At 36.5% G+C, this 24426-nt stretch overlaps 1 protein-coding gene across 5 annotated transcripts in view; it reads left to right on the forward strand.

The window, feature by feature from the left end:
- The window catches only part of LOC150087350 (uncharacterized), a 592205-nt gene that overhangs the window by 442226 nt on the left and 125553 nt on the right, over positions 1-24426 (forward strand). For all 5 annotated transcript variants that reach the window (XM_090372014.1, XM_090372013.1, XM_090372010.1 and 2 more), the window contains one exon: positions 9775-9838. In XM_090372014.1, coding sequence (XP_090228140.1) covers positions 9775-9838 — 64 coding nt within the window. The remainder of the gene's footprint in view (positions 1-9774; positions 9839-24426) is intronic.

A 24426-nucleotide genomic window follows, 5' to 3' on the forward strand; every position in this document is an offset into this window, starting at 1 on the left:
CCATTTAGGCCTGAACCTTGAACAATATTTCTTGGTTGGTATGTAAAGCCTGGTAGCTTCCAAGATTAGTTCCTTGAATGCTTCCCATTTTGAATTTGCTGTTGGTAACATCATCAGTTGGTCCCACTGTATAGAATTTAAATACTGTCTCAGACCAGCATAGTCTCCTTTACGAAAGCAAAAACCCTTCCCTTTACCTCTGATGGTAGTTACCTCCTTGAGTAAATCCCACTTCAGCACACTGTGATCACTGCCACCCAGTGGTTCATTTATCTGCAGATTCCTAATGCATGAAGAATCACTACTGATAATCAGATCAAGAGTATTACTCCCTCTAGTTGCCTCCCGAACATGCTGGTGTAGAAAACAATCATCCAATAAATCCACAAAAGCCTTGCTAGTGTGTGAGTGACCAACCCACAAATTCCAGTCAATATCTGGGAAATTAAAATCCCCCATTATAAGACTCTCTGATTTACTGGCCCACTCTATTTCCCTGTACAGTATCTTATTATACTCATCAGAGTCATTAGGCCTATAGCACACTCCTACTCTCAATTTTGATTTACCTATGCTTATGTCACACCAAACTGACTCAACACTGCACTGTCCAGCAATGTCAACTGGCTTCACTTCCTTGGATTTTATGTGTTTTTTAACTAATAGCATAACCCCTCCTCCCTTCCTATCCTGTCTATCCTTCCTGTAGACGTTGTACTCCCCAAATTCCAGTTCTGCATTCCTTATATCTGTGTGACACCACGTCTCTGATATCCCAACAATATCTGCCTTTGATGTTTTGAGTAATACCTCAAATTCATCAAATTTATTTACTAAACTCCTAGCATTAGTGTACACGCAAGTATACATGCACCTGTTTCTATTCTTAGCTACCCTAACACAACCCATGTGTTTACTTGTACCGCAATGACTTCCAGCAGTCTCTGAAATATCCTGCATCTTGTTTTTCAGGCTTCTGCTCATTTCAATAGAAGCAGTGCAAGAATCTCTTTCACCTCTGCCCGTGGCTACTGTTAATCCATTAGTCTTTGTCTCCCCCCAAGCTAGCAGTTTTCCGACCCACCTAACACTGCCTCGATAGCATCAGCAAATATTCTTGCACCCTTTCTATTTAAGTGTATCCCATCCCTGTAGAAGCAATCTCTCCTGTTAACAAGTACAGTCCAGGCTGAAAAAAATTCTACCCCTTCAGCCTTGCACAATCTTTCCAGGGCCGAATTGATCGACAAGGCTCTCATCATATACTCCCTCCTATCGTGTCTGGGCAGAATTGCAGACACTTTCAAATTCAACCCTACATCACGGCTTTTTTTCAACAGTGACCTGTACTTGTTAAGTAATTCCGCTGGTCTCCTACTCTTAATATCATTAGTGCCAACGTGTACAACTATATCACCTTTTGTGCCCTTAAAAGATGATATCTGCTCTACAACGTCATCAACCTTTGCCCCTGGCAGACATACCCTGGTCCTGTTCCACCTATCCTTTTTACAAAGCATGTTCCCCGTTTCCCTGACAATTGAGTCACCAACAACTACTAGTTCCTGTTGGACCAGCGCATTCTGCCTTGGGGGCTGCCTCTGTGTTGCAAGATGACCAAGTCCAAGCTCTGGTGTTGATGTGGGCAGCTGAGAGCTTGATGGGCCCCTCAATTTATTTCCTTCGAGGGCATCCACCCTGTCCTTCAAGGTCTCATATAGGCCCATAACAACGCCGAGTTGTCGCCTAATTTCCTTGCACTCCTTGCATCGTGCACACACAAAGACATCCCCCATGGCAGTATCATGTCCCGTACCCGATTGCTCCGCAAACATCAAGCAAACAGTGCATCTTAAAAGGCCGTGATTCAGGGGGCAACCGCCCCCCTCAGTTCTCCCCTGAGTCACAGCACTCCCATTAGCTTGAGCCTTTTGCTTTGCTGCTCTGGTCAGAGTCATGATTTCGATTTAAATGTCAATAAAATTACAATTTCAGAACAAAACTAAAACCTTAAACTTGTATCTTAACACAGTTATAACGCTATATTTATTTTTCAGTATCGAGTGTTATCTACGAGTTCCCTTTATATAACTTCCGTATCAAGTATGTATTAATTATTTGTTACGTTTGTACTCTAAGTCGTTATATATATATAGTTAAAAGTACAATTTAATTGACAATGAAGTTTAACAAGATTAACAGATCTACTGATTAATTGACAATATTATATTATGCGCTATACTATACAAAGCTAATGCTATCGAATTCCGGATATGCTGTATTGCGTTTCAGTAACAAGTGTTATCTACGAAATCCCTTTATATAACTTCCGTATCAAGTTAGGTATTAATTATTTATTTTTACTAATTATTTATGTTCCGTAACCTAAGTGGTTATATGTACAGTTAAAATTACAATTTAATTGCCAATGAAGTTCGACAAGATTAATAGATTTTACTGATTAATTTTCACGTAGCAATGGCGGCCGTTTATGAACGGTAAACACGTGGATTTGATACCCTTTCCGACACTAAGTAATACCTACAAAATCTCTATCTAAGTTATTTTAACTTTAAGTACCGTAAATAGGAATATAAAGCTACTCTAGAAATAAGTTAATATGTCAATTTAAACTAATAAAGCAGAAAATAAATCAGAAAAAACTTCTCTATTCCAAGAGCGGCAGAAAGGCACGTCCGCACAGGAAATCCTCGACCTCAGAAAACGAATTCTTCGAATTTGTCGAATTCTTCATATTGGAATCAAAGGAAATGAGGTAGCAGATAAAGCAACCAGATAAGCTTGGTCCCTGAGTGGACACATTTGTTTTTAGTCTCATATGCAAACTATAGGCCTATCATTTGTTGTACATGCTTTGAATGGTGGCTGATATTATAGCGTATGAAGGACAAACTATATCAAATTAAACCTGTAATTATTCCATGGTTCTTTAGTCCATGCAAGATATGAAAAGAAGAAATTATTCATGCGAAAGTCCATATTGAGCCTGCTCATCCAACACATTAATTTTTTTAATGAGGTTTTTTTTTGTTTGTTTGCATTTTCTATTTGGGTGGCTCCTAGAACATAGGTTCATCTCTGCCTCGTTGCCCTGTTCATTTTTACAGACTCTGTTAAGGTTAGGCCATATGTGTATAGGGCAAAAAAAAAAAAAAAAAAAAAAAAAAAAATTTTTTTTCATTCCACACAAGAAAATCCTGCGCCAGATGAAGATAGAAGAAGAGAAGGGGGAAGTTTTTCATCCCACAAAGGAGAATGACAGGAAAGGAAAAAATAAAACTGTTTGTGAGCGTTAGTGTGTGTGCTGTGGTGTAGTTTTGGCCTTTTGGCTACCTAGAAGCACAATCACCTGGAAGAGTGCTTCCAGGTACTTGTCCCTAGCTGCAGGAAGGCAATGCCTTCCCTACTACTACTATCTCGCCCTCCTCCCTGAGGAAAGAATTTCTCAAGGAGGAATCAATTCCAGATAATAAGGAAGGGACTTCCCAGCCCAGGGAATCCCAATCTGGGACTGACTGTGAGAGAGGAGGAATAAAAGGGGCGAAACACTCCTTAGAACAGTAGTGGGTGAGGCTGTCCTGGTCAGAGCAAGTACAAATAAGAAAAAAAATAATAATAAAATAATTAAATAAATAAATAAATAATAAAAAAACACGAGATTCTGCACTCAGCCACAGTAAGGAAGAGAGCAGCAGCTGGGATGCCAGCTAAAGAAATAGTGTGAGAGAGAGAGAGAGAGAAAAAAAAAAAAAAAGGAAAAAGTTTTCCATCCCACATGGGACTGACTGGGAAAGACTAGTGTGAGTGCTATTACTATGCTGGCTCCAGGAACAAGTCCCAGAGCCAGTGCAGAACACAAGGAAAGAGAGAGAGAGAGAGAGAGAAAAAACTTATTTTAAACCCAGGGCTGGTCTGGGTTCACCCTCTGAATAAGCATCTTTCTCTGAGCGAAAACTTCTTTTGCAAAGTCTGTTGTATATTAACCAGCTCATTATAGCAGTGCAGTCTCTCTCTTTTCACATCTGTGTCTAAGTTAAGGTGGATGCCTAGGATTGCTGCAGGACTCCTCTTTTATATTCTGTAGCATAGTCCCCTATAAACTACTAAGAAGTCCAGCAGGAGAACCCCTGTAATGATTTATGTTGCCACAGTGGAGACCTTTCTGCAGATCCGATGGGTGGCCAGGAGAATTTGCTATTGGACAGAGTTCAGCTTCTCTTTAATTTTACAATTAACTGCCTAGTGAAACCACCCCCCCTGCAGCAAACATGACTATGGGGAGGAACACTGCCTTGTAGTAAAGGAGTATTGTGCACTTGGAGAGCCTCCAGTCACTCCTGGAGATCCTGACTATCGAGGCTGAGAAGTTTCTTACTTTTATGTTGAGTTTCTGAAGATGGGGGAGGAAAGAAAGTCTATGATCAGTGATGACCCCTAGGACTCTAGTTTGAGTCACAAGAGGTAACTGTGTGTCTTGGATTTTAACCTGGGGGGGGGGGCTCTGAAGGTCAAGTTTGGCTCCAAAGATCATCATATTGGATTTTGTTGGATTGATTTGGAGCTTATTGGTTTTAGTCCAGTCGTCAAGAATGCAGTTTGCAGTGGTCTCAAGGGCTCGCCAAGAGCGACCTGTGAAGATGATGGTGAGATTGTCTGTGAATGCAATGATCTTGGTACTGTCGAAGCTGTGGTGAAGCCAGTCCTAAAGAACCAGATTCCAGCTTAAGGGGCCCAATACAGAGCCCCATGGGCATCGTCTGTAAATTGATCATGTGATTTGCCTATGTCTTGCCTCTACTGTAATGGTTCTCTGCTTGGTTCTGCTTTGGACTCAGAAATACAAATATTAACTAGCAGATTCTTGAACAGGGGTTATCCCATTAACACAATAAATCGACTTAGGGTACAAGCTAAGGATAGGATAAAAAATACTACACCAATCAACAATAGTAATATCAAAAAATACTTTATTTCTGTCCCATATGTTGAACAGTGGCACAAACAACTTAACAGATTCTTTAAAGATACCGAATTTAAAATTATAGCTAGGCCTATACGGAAGTTACACACTATACTGAACAATCGCTCGGTTCTTTCCGCGTTCACAACACAAATTAATGATCTAGTATACAACATTTCTTGCGGTGATTGCGACTCGTCTTACCAGGGTTCGACGCGGTTTTCTCTTAATATTCGTGTAAATCAACACGAAGCCTCAGTGCGTGCTTCTCGTTCAGCAGCGTCAGAATTAGCCTTTCATGCCATTAACGAAAAACATACTTTTTTATTTAACGAGGCCAAAATACTTAACGTTCAACGTAATTATACGCGACTATTAATTGCAGAAACCGTTGAAATTAAATTACACGAGAATTCTGTTAATGTTCGGCGGCCATATTTGATCTCCGATGCGTGGACCTTTACGCGCATGCGCGAAGACATATAATCACTATTTAAGTTGCAGGTTTAGCCTGATTCGGTAATTTTCATTCCTGTGATCACGACAGTCGGTCGAAAAGCATTGTCAGCTTCAGGAAGGAAAATCGTTTTGAATATTTTCGTTAGATTCTTTTAATTGCGTTAATTTGAATTTTAATTGTTTTGAATTGATTTTGAATTGTGTTAAATTGATTATTTAATTATTTATATTTTACTTTAATTATTTATATTTTACTTTAATGTACCGGTAAGTTGTCGATTTTTTCGTTTTTTCCGTTTTAATTTCTGGAGGGTATCATACGGAAGTGTTCCACGTACTATATTGAGGTAAACTCCTCTTATTAATTTACTAACTGTAATGGTTCTGTAGCTGAAATAGCTCCTGATTAACCAGTAGAGTTGTGGTGGGCAATCAGCAAGAGTGCAGTCTCTCAAGGGTCTTTCCCATCCTGTAAGATTCTGTAAGGCATTGGTTAAAAAGGAGAAGTAGGTGCTCTGGTTTGAGTTTGAACATCCTTTGTATGAATGCATACTCAATAAGATCTGTGCTAGGGCATTTATTTAGATTCATTCTGTTCATTGCTGTCTCAAGTTCTTGGGATGTAAAAGGTTCATCAGGTGAGGTTGATATGTACAGTGAATTTCTTCTTCTGATATTTGCATGTTCAGGTTGGTTTTCTATTGGATTGACTGTGGGAAAAAGCTCATCAATTATGGCACTGATTGAATTGTACCAGGTTATGGTTTCCTGTTCGCAAAGCTGTACTGAGCCAAAGACATCCGGGGTGTATGTCTTACCCCTGGAGATTTTATAAAGGAGTCTCCATGGGTTAGAATTTCCCAAATCCTTGACTAGAGGGTTGTTGAACCTCCTTTATGTAAGTATTGCAAACATGTTTTAAGTATTAAACATATAATTATCAATTGTCCACATTTTACAAATGACTGCCATGCATCTTTTACCATTTTTAAACATCTGGCTGAACCTTATACACTTTGTATTTTAACTGATGATGATAATATATGTGATGTTTTTACCTTCTTAAAGAACAAATTTATATCACTCTATTTAACTGTATTATATTTTCTAATATACCTGATTTCATACACTTTCCTTTAGTTTCCTTTAACCTTTAACCTGTGATCTTACAGTACTTCTTTAAATAGAGCATACCGATCCTTTTATTTATATGAGATATTGGGCCTAGCACAATATGGCCTTTGATGCTGCTGCACCATTAACATCCATTCATCCTGAACATTTTTCCATGAAATAATCAGTATATTTCAGAATGCGGCAAAAGCTGATTGTATTTGCCATCCCTTTCTTGGAAAATATTTTCAAATATTCCTGAAATAAGTCGCAGAATTTAATGATGTTAACCACTTTAACTACCTCATTTGTTGCTGCCTACAATTTTAATAGTATATGTCTTGTAACCAGTGGCTCTGCCTGTATGAATAGCCCTTCATTCACCAGTCATGTCTGTTCAACTCTTAAAAACTTTTTTCTTTATTAATAAGAAAACTTTACTCCTCATTAACCTAGAGGTCCTACTTACCAAATCAAATGCAACTTACTCCTGAGCAGATGAGGCTACATTCCCCATTCAACAAGTTTCCATCTCTTCAGGTGGGAGTCGTGTTATATGAGAAGTTCAGACATCTGTAGGGTGTGACTTGTCCACATTGACAATGCAGAGTGAATGTTGGTTTTTTCTTAATCTGTCCTTCGAATAGATTTATTTAGCAGTCAAAGTGTATTTTGTATGGCATGAAACCAGATTTGAGATCATTGCAAATTGAAAAGTGTATGTAAATATGATAGTATTTTAATTTTGGGTGTACGGATGAAGTCAGTTCCCATAAGACAAAAGGATCTTAAAATTTTAATTCTCAAGCTTGTATATGTATCTGATAAGAATTCCAGGATTACTTGGAATTTCCTTAAAATGGTTTGTTATGGCAACTAATTAAGCAAATATTGACGAGTTTTAGTTTATGAATGCTTATATCGTCATAATTGACCTCATTGGATAAACTTCTGAGTTTTACATCAGAACAGTTGGAAGCAGGAAAGGACAGTGCTACATTATCTGTGTATGCTACCCACATAAGGTATTTCTCAGAAACCAGCATAAATAATGAAGCAAAAAGTAGAACAAAGGAGTTGCGCTGCGTGGAATATCTACTTGGATAAGTTTTGTTAGTGTATTTTGCTATTCAATTTTTAATAGTTAAAAATTTTCTTTTGCAGCATGTATTTGAAGTACCTGATCACAGATCCTAATATTTCATAATAATACTCCATCTCCTATAGGAGATAAGTAGGGGGAAAATAAGTATTGAATTAGATGCCGACATTAGGTCAGCAAAGATGGTATGCAGGAACATTTATGCACTCTCTTTCTCTCTAACACACACCAGGCCTGAGTTCAAATGAATCCTATTGATGACGGGAGGAATTTTTATTGGTCTTTTTCACAACGTGGCTGAGTTAGTCTGTCTCGGGCAAGGGTAGCATCCCCCCCCCCAAAAAAACTTGATTTTTTTCGTCCAGCAAAACAGAAAATTGACTTCAGAACACACAATTTACAGTTGGTATATACGGAGTAACATGGCCTTAGTCGCCGATGCCCCTAAAACCCAATAACACAACCAGGCCTGACAGATTTAAAGATTTTTTTCAGAAACCATTCCTTAATGAATTGAGGCATTTTGTTAAGCAGCACATTGAAAATATATAACATTCTAACATGTAAAAGCTTTCTATTCTGATACAATACTGAATACAAACACTGCCCTATTTTTCTGCTGCTCAGGTATATTTGAGAGTTTTATTTATTTTCATATCTGAGATCAAATCAGTGAAAGGACATCACATTTGTTGGCTAAAAGAAACTGAGATTTTCTTTTGGTTTACAAAAAGCACCAGTTTTTTCAGGTACAGAATCAAAATATGGTATCGGTGTTAAGATTTTTTTCTTATTGCTTTTTGATAATCTCATAGTATGTTATGCATGATATTGAAATTACTTTAAACGACATTAGAAAGTCATGATACCAGCTTTTTAGCATAACTGAGAAGTGAAAGTATGATTTGAAATATTTATATAATGCAAACTTAGTCACTGGAATTTCACTAATTAAGTACGGGGAGGTAGTTCTGGGAAATGAAATGAAATGGTATAATTTTGATTTAGCAGGTTTAAAAAATGCATAATACTCTGGTAAGCAACTTGGGGGGGGGGGATTGTACGATAACTGGGGTACCATTGCATGCTGTGTCTCATATCATGGATTTTGCTCTTTCCTTGTTGCAATTTGAAGGAGAGGCAGATAAAAAAAAAAAAAAAAAAAAGTTAATTGCAACCATTATCAACCCACTGCAGGATGAAAGCCTCCTCATCAATTCATGCTGAGGGAAATGGACCATAATCTGCCACGCTGGTCCAGTGCGGGTTGGCAGATCAACCGTATTTAGCAGTCAGGGGCTTGAACCCCGGTCTACTCAAAGAGCATGTGCCACTGCACTCCCGCTCCTGACCACTCGGCTATGGAGAGGCAGATAGCATTCGTTAATTCCTTCAATTTTTATGATTTGTCCTTATTTTTATCATTTTTAACTTTTCAGTCATCTCAGCTTGGTTTCATTACCATTTAACGCATTAACTGCATGTTGGTGTGTGTGTGTGTGTGTGTGTGTGTGTGTGTGTGTGTGTGTGTGTGTGTGTGTGTGTGTGAGTGAGTGAGTGAGTGAGTGAGTGAGCAAAGGGGTTTTTAATCCATTTGGATGGAAATCACCTGACTTTAAGAACCATTTTTTACCAATTTAGTGGAAGAAGAACTGGATATTTTTGTCAGTTGACCTTCACTAGCAGCCAGTAATTCAGCTGTAGTGAGAAGAAAGTCCAAACTGTCTGTGCCCTCTCCAGTCCTGTATTGACTGACTCAATCCCATAATTCTTAAATTGGTTCATTTAGGTCATAGGCCAAACAGGCAGCATATGTGTTAATATTATTGCATAATATAAAGAGTAGAATTAATTTATAAATTCCATCCTTTGTGTTGTGAATTGTGATCAGACTTTAAAACAAAAGTTCAAAATAAAAATTTTGTCATGTGTTATTGGTAATAAATATTTTCGTGTAATTATTGTAAAGCTTGATGTGTTGACACACACACTTACTACTTCAGTTCCAGCTGCCTAATGAGTTAAATTTATATTTACATTAACATTCCTCGTTCTAGTTTTGTTCCTCTCTTTCTGATGGGAAGCTTAAAAATAAGTGATAGCTGACTTTATCTTGCAGTAAACTTCGAGAAGTATTTGATGATCTGGATACTAATGGTTTAGGAGAGATTACATTAAATGATGTAAGTATTAATGTTGATACTTAAAATAAATCTGTATAATCAGAAATGTAATGTTTGTGGGGAAAATCAGGGAAAAAGTTTTTGCTGTAACATAACTTTATTTTACATTATAATTGATGAATAATATTGAGGATATTGATGAGGACAGTACAGTAGGGTTCTCTTGTAGGTTAGATGTGGCACAAATGCAAATATTAAGATGGATGAGTGGAGTTACCAGAAGGGATAAAGTAAGAAATGAGTATATTAGAGGGAATTCAGGTGTTATCCAAATTGTGGATAAAATATGGGATGTGAAGCACAGTTGGAAGAGACTTAGCCCAGGATAGAAAGGAAGCTAACCAAACAGATGGGATTAAGCTGTGGAAGAAGAATGTAATTATTAGTGTTATACGTAATTTACACTGTTTCTTAATGTATCTTCTGTGTTCAATGTATCTTCAAAGTTGAAGTGAAAGCAGACAAGGGTGTTATGTGACTGAGTACTGATTAGACTGAATAAGTTTTATAAATCAGTGGTGAGGCCAGCTGCATTAAAAAAGGGGCAAGGACAGAAGTTACATGTGGCACAAATGCAAATATTAAGATGAATGAGTGGAGTTAGCAGAAAGGTTAAAGTAAGAAATGAGTATATTAGAGGGAATTCAGGTGTTATCCCAATTGTGGATAAAATATGGGATGTGAAGCACAGTTGGAAGAGACTTAGCCCAGGATAGAAAGGAAGCTAACCAAACAGATGAGATTAAGTTGTGGAAGAAGAATTTAATTATTAGTGTTAAAAGGAATTTACACTGTTTCTTAATGTATCTTCTGTGTGAGTATATTGTTGGTTTTTAGTATAAGTATTGGTGCAAGAACGCAAGCTAGCTTACACAACATCAGCAAAAAAAAAAAAAAGACTTCATTTGCTTATTCCTTCTAATAATTTGTCCAAGCCAATTTAAATTTATTCAAGCTGGATGTGAGTTTATTCTGCCAGTCAGTCACTCTTTGAATGGAGGAAAATTTCTGCATGTCTGCAACTACCCTTTTTTAGTTTAAATGTATGCCCCTTTTCACCTGAGAAAGATTAAAGATGCTATCATCATTTAGTTTACTTACCCCTTTTAACCTTTTCAAAAGTACATCTGTAGATCTATGTTTATCCTGTATGGACTCTGAAGAGTATATAGGTCTATATTTTGAAGGTCACTTCAAACAACACATCCATTAAAATACGGATTTTCTTAATTTTTTTTAGTACATATCACTAATTTGTGTTTCTGACTAATTATACACACAGTTTATGGCAGCATGAATGTAGCTTTGAAAATTGAAGAAGGGAAGCATCGCACTTGTTTATCTCAATGGTCAGATTTGAACTTAAAATCTGAAACTGAAGAATTTTTATGGAATTCAGAAGCTAATAATTAGGTAATACAATAGGTATAGAGTGATATTTTTGAATAAGAAAAAGTTTTAAATTCTAATTTTACTATAACATTGGGCAATAAAGTCAGAATAAAGCATTTATGTACATTTTTTTCATTCTTACAAAATTTAATGAAAAGATTAGCTCTAAAGAGCTTGTTGCTATTGAAAATCTACATGTGAATGTAGATACAAAATATTTATTCAGTTTATCAGCAACTTGTGCATGATTATCCTTTACTTTTGCCATTCATATCAAGGAACAATTCTTTGTCTTTTCATTTCACTCTTAAGACTTCTTATAATCTACTGTAGCATGCCTAATCCTCTGAGTAACTTGATTGCAGATTTATTTTTGCTTTACAGACAAATTTATTAAGGCTGGTATTCTGTCTACTGACAATTTTTATTCATTCCATGCCTTTTTCTGCTTTGCCACTAAATTTATCAGTTCATCTGACAAAGTTTTGTCATATTTTTGCTTGTTTGGAGAGGTATGTTAATCCCATCAGAAATTGGAGAAATTCTTAAAGGCCTCCTTCAATCAGGGCTGTAATTAGACAATCCCATGTGAAGAATTGTGTTTTCTATTTGAGTTTTTCATAGTTTTTAAGCCTGCCCAACATTTCCATTTATTATCTAGATAGCCATAGCCAGAAGAGTTTACAAATTCATTGTGACTGCATACATATTGAATTATTAAGTGCAGCCGAATTTTCAGTACCCCATTTCCCATTGGGCTGTGCAATTTTTGCGGCAACATATGGGTTTAGTCCTGAAACAACTTCCTTACTTGTGGCCATGAATTTAACAACTAGACCACAGCTGGCCCAGTGTACAGATTTACAGGTGAATACAGACAACAGATTTCAAACCTTATGAATTGGAGTACTTCAAGCCCTGCCACACGGAGTAGTTTGTGTAGCAAAAATCTCCAAGAATGCGACTAGCAATAGTGTTGACCAGTCCAATAATATGGTTGATATAGATGAACATTGCACTGTTGAGTCAGTTTGGTGTGATATAAGTAGTGATTCTGCGAAAGCAAAAATAAGAGTAGGAGTGTGTTCTAGGCCTAATGACTCTAATGAGTACAATGAACAATTGTACAGAGAAACAGAGTGGGCTAGTAAATCAGAATGTCTTATAATGGGGGATTTTAACTTCCCAGATATTGACTGGACCTTGTGGGTTGGTCACTTGCACACTAGTAAGACTTTTGTGGATTTATTGGATGATTGTTTTCTGCAGCAGCATGTTCGAGAGGCAACCAGAGAGGGTAATACTCTTGATCTGTTTATCAGCAATGATCACAGTGTACTGATGTGGGATTTACAGAAAGATATAATTACCATCAGGGGTAAAAGAAAGGGTTTTTGCTTCTGTAAAGGTGAGTATAGTGGTCTCAGACAGTTTTTAAATTCTGTACAGTGGGATTAACTGATGATGTTACCAACAGTAAATTCTGAGTGGGAAGCATTCAAGGAATTAATCGTGGAAGCTACTAAAAGTTTCATACCTATTAAGAAATATTGTTCAAGGTTTAGGCCTAAATGGTTATCAAATGAACTAATGAGACTCGTGACAGAGAAGAAAAATGCATGGGATACATATAAATTATCAGATGACACAGAAGTCTACTGCAGATATAAGCTAGTCTGTAATCAAGTCACAAAGGAGGTTAGGCAGGCGAAGGCAGATTACGAGAAATGTTTGGAAAGGATGCTAAGAAAAACAGCAAAGATTTCTTTACTTATATAAACTCTAAAAGGAAGGGGATGAATCTGATTAATATAAATTGATATAAAGTTGCCTTCTCGAAAGGCAACTTTATATCAATGGGTTTGACTGTTGATGATCCTGCTCAGATAGCAAACAAACTGAATGAATATTTTGCATCTACATTCACACATGAGGTTTGAAAATGGCAGAAGGTTATCAAATTGTAGCAGGGTGCTTAATGATTTTGTAATAACTGAAAGCAAAGTGGAGGAGAAATTGTTGAAGTTAAACATAAGAAAGGCACCTGCAGTGGATGGGATCTATCCAGTTATATTAAAGGAGGCGGCAAAGCAACTAAGCAAACCCTTAGCCATAATTATGAGAGCATCCTTGGACTCAGGGGAAGGTCCCCACGGATTGGAGATATGCAAATGTATCCCCAATTCACAAAGGGGAATCGAAGGGTGACAAGAGTAATTACAGACCAGTTAGTTTAACTTGTGTTCCGGGTAAAATAATGGAGTCACTGGTTAAAGATACATTGCAGGATCATCTAGACAAGACTGCAGCAATAATTCATACACAGCATGGGTTTGTTAAGGGAAAGTCTTGTCTGACAAATTTGATAGGATATTATGATGTGGTTACAAAGGAATTGGATGCAAAAAATAATTTTGATATCATATACTTGGATTTCAGGAAAGCTTTTGACACTGTTGCGCATGGAAGACTACCTTGCAAATTGGAGCAGATTGGTATTAAGGGTAAGTTGCTACAATGGATAAAAGGATGGTTGAGTGGGAGAAAACAGAGGGTGGTAATCAGTGGGTACTGCTCTTTGTGGACTAATGTTATTACTGGAGTCCCACAGGGTTCGGCATTGGGTCCACTGTTGTTTTGTATATTTATCAATGATATCGATGAAGGTATATCAGGCTTAGTGTCGAAGTTTGCAGATGATACAAAGGTTGGCAGGGTTGTTAATGACAGTGTACTACTGCAACAGGATCTAGAAAATTTGGGCAGATGGGCTGAGAAGTGGCAACTGAAGTTTAACATTGACAAATGCAAAGTACTGCACATGGGTAGAAGTAACCCCAGAGAAACGTACCAACTGTGTGGTACTACATTTTAGGTGGTAGAAAATGAAAAAGACCTGGGAGTAATTGTGCAAACGATGTGCTGATTGGTGTGCGAACACAACACACAATAACGTTGGTTTAGTATCACTTTAGTAGCACTCAGAAGCACTAATGGTAACTAGCTCTAATGAATGCTTTCCATAATGATGAAAAAAGGTCAGGTTACCTCCACTTGAATCTCATGGGTGCTTGATCCCCCTCCCGAAGTGGAGGGGGGGGTAACCTAACCTTTTTTCTTTAGAATCACAGTCATATTTAGAAATACAATCATAAAAAAATAAATTTTTTATGACTGTATTTTTATTTTCTTGTTCAATAATATGCCCTAATGGTGAAAAAAGGTCAGGTTACCTCCACTTGAATCCAATGGAAGCTTGAACCCCTCCCGAAATGGAGGGGATAACCTAACCTTTTTTTCTTTAGAATCATGGGTGGACTAGCGCATAAATTGTTTATTAACAAAAGATTAATTTTTTATTACTGTACTTTTATTTTTAAGGTCAGGTTACAAAATATAATGAAAAATAAAGAACCCTTTTCCTTTTTTCGTAACCAAACCTAAATCAACAGTATAGTAAAAACACTCATGAACTCCAAAAATCTGCTTTTAATAATGAGAAAAAAACATAATGAAGAACATAAAAATGAACAGAAGGAAACTTTTTATTAATTTAGTTTTCATCAAAAAATCAACCAACATTTTATTTTCCTTACAAATTTCTTCCATCTTTAAAAGATTCATCGCTACTATTCTGTTTGCCATTCATCACAAAACTATTATGCACCATTCTTTACTCATAAATACACATTATAATGTCAACCAATGACTACACAGTAGCTTGTCATCTGTCACACCCGCCGGCAATCATTTCATCATTTGCCAACGCCTACCTGTCAATCAATATATCCTTCTCGATTTCGGCTCCAGACCGATAACACCTACCATCTGTTTAACGAGTGAGCAGTGCTAGTGTCCAGTGTCGGGAAACTAATTTTCTGCGTAAGTTAGCCAACATTTCTCATCATTCTTGTGTTGGCTTTCTTTACCTTAACCACATTTTTAAATTATAAATTTTATTTTTTTTTGCAATGAAATCTTAGGATTCATAGGTATATTTAAATATTAATGGATAATTATATGCATGATTTGCAGAATAATTAAGGTACGGTTTATAATTGGTGCATGCTTGGGAGAGTGATGTACATTGATTGACAGGAACAAGTCTTATATGTTAATTGGTAACACTGCAATGTGCAATATATACAAATTATTACAAATATATACAAATAATCACAAAATATAGTCATATTATTATTATTTTTAGGTAATACAAAATGTCAGTGTTATTATTAATTAAAAATTAATAATAATTACCTATTTCCATTATTGTTTTTGTAATTACCTACTTTTATTATTTTTATAATCAAATTCTTATGTAGTCAGGAAATTGTTTTTTTATTCTTTCTGAAAACACATTGAAATAACTATTTTTCCAGAATACAGATAAGAGAAAGAAGAAAAGAAAGAAAAAAAAAAAAAAAAATACTGTGAGTACGTAGTACATTGCCATTATATAGACCACCAGCAGATACAGTGAGCATCACACATGCTCCTTGACAATTCCCAGCACATAGACTGGCAGATACAGTGAGCTTCATGCATGCTCAGTCAAGTCAGAGCTAATAGTAACTTGTAATCTGGCCGCGATGCATTAAACACATTATAAGTATACAACAATTACTGAAAGTTCTTAGATTTCATTATTCTTTCTGAAAACAGATTAAAAGTATATAAAAAATTACTATATCTATATAATATCGGTGTAGATACACCATAGACAACTCTTAAAGAAAATATACGGTTGTAGTGTGAAAGGCATTATTTCATCTTTTCTTTAAATAACAAATTACTAAAAGATCTTATTTTTCATTATTTTTAATTCTGTGTAATCATATTCATCGAGTGATGTGCATGCTCCGTCAGAATTGCAGGTTCAGTGACAAGTCAGAACTGCTCTGTCAGAATACAATTCACAACAGGTTGGAGCTGGCGGTGACTTATATGCTGACTGTGATGTGCGACTCTAAAGTGCAGGATTACCTTAAAAAGAACCTTAAACATAATAATAAATTTGGTAGAGATTCTGAAAAATCCCACTTTATAATAAACTATACAAACTGCAAAGCTGTCCACTGTTTTGCTTCCTCAACAGTTATTTTTGTAGCTTGTAAGTGATGTCTTAGTCAGCCAATTTCTAATACAATTTCTTCATGACAAAATTCATCAAAAATTTCAGTCAGCTTTCAAATATGCATTTCATATTCTTCTTTCTTTGCAACAACCAAATTATATGGTAGAATAATGGCAAACGTTGAAAGAATTTCATCCATCACTTTCAAACGAACCTCCAATTCTGACAAAACCTATCCAGGCATTTTGTGCATCGCTCCTTTTAATTCTTCTTGGAATGATGGTCCAGCATCCTTCCTCATTTCTCCTGGCATTCATTTTCTTATTCTTCCTATTGAAATGCCTATTTCTTCACAAGTTGTATTTGTGAATTGAAGAGCCCTTTCTACAATTTTATTTCTTTCTTTCTTCATTAATAAATAATATTAATGTCTGTAACTTCACACCACATTTTTCCAGGCTTATTCCGACTGTTTTTAAATATTTTTGTATAAGGTTAACTTCTTATAGAATTTCATGCTGGAAAGAAAGATAACTTAGAAAAGAAAAATCCCATATGGATGATAATAAAATTTCAGAGGTCCCTCTGGTATCTATATTCTCTTGAAGTTTGCACAATGTTTGTAGAGCGGAAGTTATTTTTTCAAAATTCATTTTGGCCATATTTACAGATTCATAATGTGTACTCCAGCTTGTTTAGGCAAGTCTTTTGACTTACATTCCTGTATGTTTTTTCGTTATTTCCCAATGGTATGGAGAGACTGAAAAGAAAGAATAAAGGTTTTCCAAAGTTCCAAAGAAGGTTATGCATGACAAAATGCTTGAAAATGAATGCACTTCACATAAATTTAACAGTGGTTTGCAGAGGGCATAAACAGTGCTTTGGGATTAATTTCCTTGATTTTAGATTGGACCCCACCATGAATTTCCTCATTGTTATAGCCTTGACCACGGCACGGATGGACTGGATTTATATCCAGTCCATCCTTTTATAAATTATTCAAATTTTCTTTTGTGAGTTCGCAGCAGTTTTTCCAACAATGGGGAAGAAGCCTAAAAATTACTCCTCCACTTCAACCTTGTCACACACAATGTGAACATATCTGATTACTTCACACATTTTGTTATTGTGGGATATGTCTGGTGTACTGTCAAATAAAATTCCAAAATAATTTTCTTGTTTTATGTTGTCAGCTAGAAATTTTTTTCTCTCGCATAATTTCCGTAAAATGTTAATAAACTCATTTTGAATCTCTGGCGATAAATATGAAGATTCTTTCCTATCAGATGAATGTTCAGTTCTTAAAATATGTTCTTTCAAAATGGGGTCATGAGTTTGATAGCAACTCTGCCATTTCTTTAAAATTTTCTTTATTTGTAGAAAATATGGATTCAATATGAAAAGGAAGACTCTGATGAGCCAGAATTAAGATTGCATCCAAAAAGCCAATGTAAAGCATCTCTCCATTTCTTTCTTTCTCTTTCTTTCTTTTTTTCTTTCTTTATCCAGTACTGTCTGATGAATGTGGTTGCTAGTTTGTTGAAACTTCAACCCTGCAGGTTTTCTCTGCAGGAAATAAAAAAATATGTCTATTTCCTCTTCCTTTCCACTTCTCCAAGCACAAGAGATGCTGTTCACTGTTTTCATGGCAAGAAACCTTTGCGTTTAATTTCTACCAAATTTTTAAATCCCATAATAAAGTTGGATATTTCTATTTCTTTATTCTCCAATGAAAATAGTTTTCAGCAAAAACAAAATGAATTTCCTGCTGATGGCGAATAAACCATCCATGTTCTTAAAAATTTTTCTGTTTGGTAGTGTCTCATAAAACCAGGAAGTTTTGAAAATATTCACTGCCTTTCTTAATAAAATAAATTCTCAAGTTATATGGTACCGGCATAGGTCAAAAAGTGACATCGGAATATTAGAAATCAGGCCTTGTGCGTCGGGTTGCATTATATCATCAAATTTTTTTGCGACGACCGACTAACTGGTTAAAATAAATTTATTAAAATAAAAATATAATATATGCATAAGATAAAACAGAAATAAAATAAAAGTGTTAAAACACAATAAGATAAAAGCTTTAAAATACAATAAGATAAAAGTGTTAAAATATATATAATAAAAGTGTTAAAATATATAATAGCTTTCGAAGTGAATTGCCTCTTCATCAGCTAGTCTGTGACTGGTGTACTTAACTGATGATTGCCAGCGCTCATCACACTGCAATACAGTACATCGAACGTTAATGTACTGTATTGCAGTGCGATGAGCGCTGGCGATCATCGTGTGTACGTAATTCTGCTTTACCGACACCAGACTCGTGATACATGATCATGCCCAGCTGACTTGTGCTATTGTAATCATTAATATATACTGAAGTACACCAGTCACAGACTAGCTGATGAAGAGGCACTTCGCTTCGAAAGCTACTATATATTTTAACACTTTTATTATATATATTTTAATTCTTTTATCTTATTGTATTTTAACACTTTTATCTTATTGTACAGTCCATTCCGGTTATTTGGGACACATCGTGATTAGTGCATTTTGGCCCGATTAAGCGGCTGCCCCAATTATCTGAAGGTTCACGTAAATAGTTAAAAATACAATGTACCCCCCCCTTTACAATTGGTTCACTGTACAACCAAATCACGTTACGACGAACTTGACATAGTAAAGTACCGTTCACTATACGATGTGCAGTAAGCGCCGGTCATTGTGATCATATTTGTGAATTGAATTTTAATTTGAATTTTGACAGCGATTCTAATTAGTGAAAATAGGAGGAATATTATCCACAGGCTATAAAAGCAAATATATATTAAGCACAAATTTACCCTTTATTACCTTACCAATTAAAATATTAAATGATACGTGATAATCGGAATAATTAATACGTACTGTAATATGTACATACTAACTAGTTGACATTTCTGTTCACTGACATTTGTGGGTGGGGGTTAAAATTTAAAACAGTAAAAAGATAAGCAATCAATAACAAAGAACATGGCACACACAAATTGCAAGTAACACAATACGCGCAAGTGAGAACGGAGTAACGAGTTACAAAGCTTTAAAAATAGGAATGAAGAGAAGATCTGAAAATTAATTTTTTTATATGATTGAAGATTTCATGGAAGTGTAAACTGATTTCACCATAATAACCCACAGAATTCCAGCTGTCGGTATTATTGCAAATTCAGTAAGATCAAGTTTACTGTCCGTTTATGATAGATTTCACTAACAGAAAAGCCAATAAACAGGTGACTGCTAATTGTTTTTATTGTTTTATGGTTGTGACCTCCAGAATTTCGACCGAACCACGTGGTACAGTTGGAGACAATCGTAGGGTAATCTCCAATGCTGCAGTCTCCTGTCCCAATTAAGCGAAGTAAACCCTGGCTATTTTCTCGATTGGTTTCTGTTTTTTAAGATTTGCCCCAAATAAACGGCTGACCCGATTAACTGGTGTCCCAAATAACCGGAATATTTTAACGCTTTTATTTTAACGCTTTTATTTTATTTTTGTTTTATCTTATGCATATATTATATTTTCATTTTAATAAATTTATTTTAACCAGTTAGTCGGTCGTCACAAGAAACTTTGATGATAGACATCAGAATACTTTAAAAATATGTTTATTTCCTCTTCCTTTTTCAGAATCTTTTCTCTACTCATGTATTTTTAGTGGATGAATAACTTTCTCTGTTAGATCCTCTTGAGAAGATGATTCTTGTGCTTGCTCTTCTGATTTATCATGCTGAATATCTATTGCACTAGATATTGAAGGTGTAACATACTTCAACAATGATCCAGACATTGCTTGAATAACTTCTCTTGCTTTCTTTGCTTTTCTCTGTTGAAATCTGCTGGGTCGATTTCACTTTATTTAGTACTTATATGTAGGGATCTCTATAAAGAAGTTCATTAAAAAATGGAAAGTATCTGTAAAATGTAAAATAAGCAGAAATCAAAATGAAAAATTAGTTTCTAGGAAATACAAAGGCTCGCCTGTATACTCCGTATAAATCTGCCCACCAAAAATGTGGTACTAACTTAATGACTTGTAAGATGAACTCTGTAAAAAATTGTGGTTAAACTAAATGTGTTTGTAAAGGATGAATATTGTTTTGATCCCCAGTTTTATGTGCCTTAATAACATACCAAAAATTTTGAATGCAAGTATTACAGTCACAGTCAGTTAATATAAAAATCAAAGTATCTTGTCATTGATTAAATTGTGTCAAATAGAAATTTCAACTGACAACTGTAAATTTAAGTGGAAAAAGATAATTTTTTAAAAAAAGTTGAAATTATTTTGTTACAGTTAATACTTTCCTTCTCGTATTTTCAATTAATGCCACTCCTTTCTGGCTGGTACCTGGGGCTGACTGTCCCTTCACCAATCTTGTTGCCTTGCTCTGCAACCAGGCCCCGGGTGCCAAGCGTTCCGTGACCAAGCGATTTCTTTGCGTATCTCAAAGCGTTATCTCTAAAGAGCCTTCAAGTGATAGATTATATTTTGTTTCAACAACCGTTTTCTTTATTTATTAATTAGTGTAGCTCTTTTGCACTAGAAGAAGTAGGCAAAGGCCCAGAAAGGAAAGTTACCTTTCTGTTTTTTATTTCTAATAGTACTAACTAACTAACTTAGCCGCTTGGTCACCTTGTAGCACTGCTCCTGCCTCCCCGTGGCGGGGCCGGAAATCTGGGTGGTAAAACCAACCCCCAGGGCCAAAAGGAGCAAAACATGGACTGTGACAATTTTCCACCGATTAGGACTGCAAATCCAAATACACTGGATTTGCACATACCCGATAATGACTTATCCAATCCAAAGAGACTGAGGACGGATGCTCCCCGAATGGAAAACCCAAGTTTTCTGATTCTGCATTCGCTAACTAACCAATCGTTGGGTAGTTTATCACCATTCCTCATTCAAAAATGTCTTGAGAGCGTAGCTGGCTCCCCTAAAATGGTACGACGACTGAAATCTGGCGACCTGCTTGTTGAGACCACCAACTCAAAACACTCTGAGTCTCTACTCAGACTCACCTCATTTGGTGGAGTTTCAGTTAAAGTGTCCCCACATGCCACTCTTAATTCATCCAAAGGTGTTATTTCTGAATGGGACCTGATGAATGTATCAGAAGAAGAAATTGTTCAGGAACTGCAGGACCAGAAAGTCACACAGGCAAAACGAATTATGATGAAAAAAGATGGAGAACTCCTTCCAACTCGTAGCATAATTTTGACATTCAGCTCACCTAATTTACCTTCATCCGTAAAAGCAGGGTATTTGCATTGTCGCATTCGCCCATATATCCCGAACCCAATAAGATGTTACAAGTGTCAGAAATTCGGACACTCACAAACAGTCTGTCGAGGAGACCCTGTATGTCCTAACTGTGGTTCAAAAGATCATTCCCAGGCTGACTGTAAAGCCCAGGCTCCACTCTGCGCCAATTGTAAAGGTAACCATCCAGCCTTTTCTAAAAACTGTGAACAATGGAAATATGAGAAAAAAATTCAGAAATATAAAATGGAAAAGAAAGTTTCATTCCCAGAAGCCAGAAAGCAAATACAACTAATCACACCTAGACGCACGTATGCTGAAGCCGCTAAAAAGTTTCATTCAGTATCGGTGCAGACTGATACATCAATACCTCCAAATACCTCTATTTCAGAATGGGCTCGTTCCCTGCTCAGTTCTGCACCTCAACCTTCAAAGCAACAGATTTCTACTAGAGCTAACAATACACCAGTCACGATACCACCTTCTGCCGGTGCAGATCCCGTAAGATCCGTCCAAGCAGATAACGCAGATTCTAATCGAAAACAGACATTTGACTCCTCCCTTATGGATACTAATGAAATTTCCAATCAAGATGATACCGAAACCATTCTGGAGATCCATCCAGAGGATGAAATAGACCAAAGACCGGTTTTCTCAAAAAGAGAAAGGATTAAAATTGACCGTGCCAAACAGACTTCCAAAAAGCAGTCAGATTCAGTTCCTTCATCTAAATTGAAATAATGAACAACGTTGTCCAATGGAATTGTAGAGGCTTTAGGAGCAACATTGATGACATATACGACATAATTAAGCAGCATAAACCAGTGGGCATCTGCCTACAGGAGACATATCTGACTCCTCAGGTATCTCCTTTGATAAAAAACTATACTCTTTTCAGACAAGATAGACCTATTGCAAATAATGCTCGTGGTGGAGTAGCCATACTCATAGATTCGCGAGTCCCGTGCAGACGCATTTCTTTACAAACCTCTATAGAAGCCGTTGCTACCCGAATAGCAATTGGCATCACTCTGACTCTTGTTTCGATCTATCTACCACCCAATCATCCGTGTACTATTCACGAACTTGAAAATCTTATAATGCAGTTGCCAACCCCTTTCTGTTTATTGGGCGACTTCAATGGACACCATCCATTGTGGGGTTCTCCCAATGCAGATGGACGAGGGCAACTCATTGAAATGCTCATTGACAGACAAAACTTAACCATCCTAAATACTGGTTCACCCACTTACATCCATCTCCCAACAGGAACAGTGTCTGCAATAGATCTATCAATATGCTCTCCGACCCTCTTTCCTAATATTGAGTGGACAGCTCTAGATGATCCACTAAACAGTGACCACTACCCATTAATCTGTAAGATCCAAACATCACGCTCTTCAACTGCAAAAAACCAAATAAAATGGAAATTTACCAAGGCAGATTGGGCCAAGTATACCTCTCATGTTTCATTTGATAAACAGATCATTGAATCCTTCCCAATTGACACAGCCACTGATCATATCACCAAAGAAATTCTAGCAGCTGCATCCATTGCCATCCCACAATCACAATCAGTCACCTACAGACCCATAAATTATTGGTGGAACGATGAATGTAAGAATGCCAAAAAAGAAAAAAACCGAGCGTGGAATATATTTCGCAAATACCCTACTACCAACAACCTTATAAATTATAAGAAACTAAGAGCCAAAGCCCGACACATCAGAAAGGAAGCTAAAAAAAACTCTTGGATCCGATTTGCGACTTCAGTAAATAAAAATACTGATGTAAGAACAATATGGAAAAAAATAAGACAGCTAAATGGCAAATTTCCTCCATTATCCTCGCCAATATTCAACTGGAATGGACAGGAGCTCTCTAGTCCTGCAGAAATTGCGAATACTCTAGGGACAATATTCTCCCAGTTGTCTGCCTCGAACTCGTATGATCCGTCATTTCAGAAGATCAAAGCCTCAGCCGAAAAATCAAAACTTAACTTCAAAACCGCTGCTTCTCTACCATACAATCAGACACTTACTATGATTGAACTTCAAAAAGCTATATATTCCTCAAAGAACAGTGCTGCTGGTCCAGACGGAGTATATTACATAATGCTTCAACACTTAGACAATAAATCACTGTCATTGCTACTGACCTTTTACAACCGTATATTCATTGAACATTCATACCCCACTCGCTGGCATCACTCCTATGTAGTGGCAATTCCCAAACCAGGCAAAGATCATTCTATCCCTCACAATTATAGACCCATCTCTCTTACCAGTTGTTTGAGTAAAACATTAGAAAAAATTATACACCGCCGATTAACATGGTATCTGGATTCAAAACATCTAATCTCTGATAACCAGTTTGGTTTCAGAAAAAATCGCTCATCCCTAGATCTTATGGTTAAAGCTGAAACAAATATCAGGAATGCATTTATACGAAATGAACATCTTGTCATGGTCTGCCTTGACATAGAGAAGGCCTTTGACACCACCTGGCGCTTTGGTATCTTAAAAGATCTTCATTCCCTTGACCTGAGAGGTCACTTACCATGCTACATACAAAACTTCCTTCAGTATAGATCTTTTCAAGTTCGCTATAGAGAAGTCTTCTCACAAATCTATATACAAGAGCAAGGAGTACCACAGGGCTCAGTTCTCAGTGCTACTTTATTTGCATTGAGAATAAATCATATTACCAAATGTATTCCCAAGACTGTGAACTCATATCTCTATGCTGATGATCTGACTGTTTCCTGCAGTTCGCCGAATATGAACTTCATTGAAAGGCAACTACAAATCTCACTA

The sequence above is a fragment of the Mastigoproctus giganteus genome, chromosome 4, assembly GCF_048544385.1.
Source record: "Mastigoproctus giganteus isolate SK-2022 chromosome 4, ASM4854438v1, whole genome shotgun sequence".
Lineage (NCBI taxonomy): Eukaryota > Metazoa > Arthropoda > Arachnida > Uropygi > Thelyphonidae > Mastigoproctus > Mastigoproctus giganteus.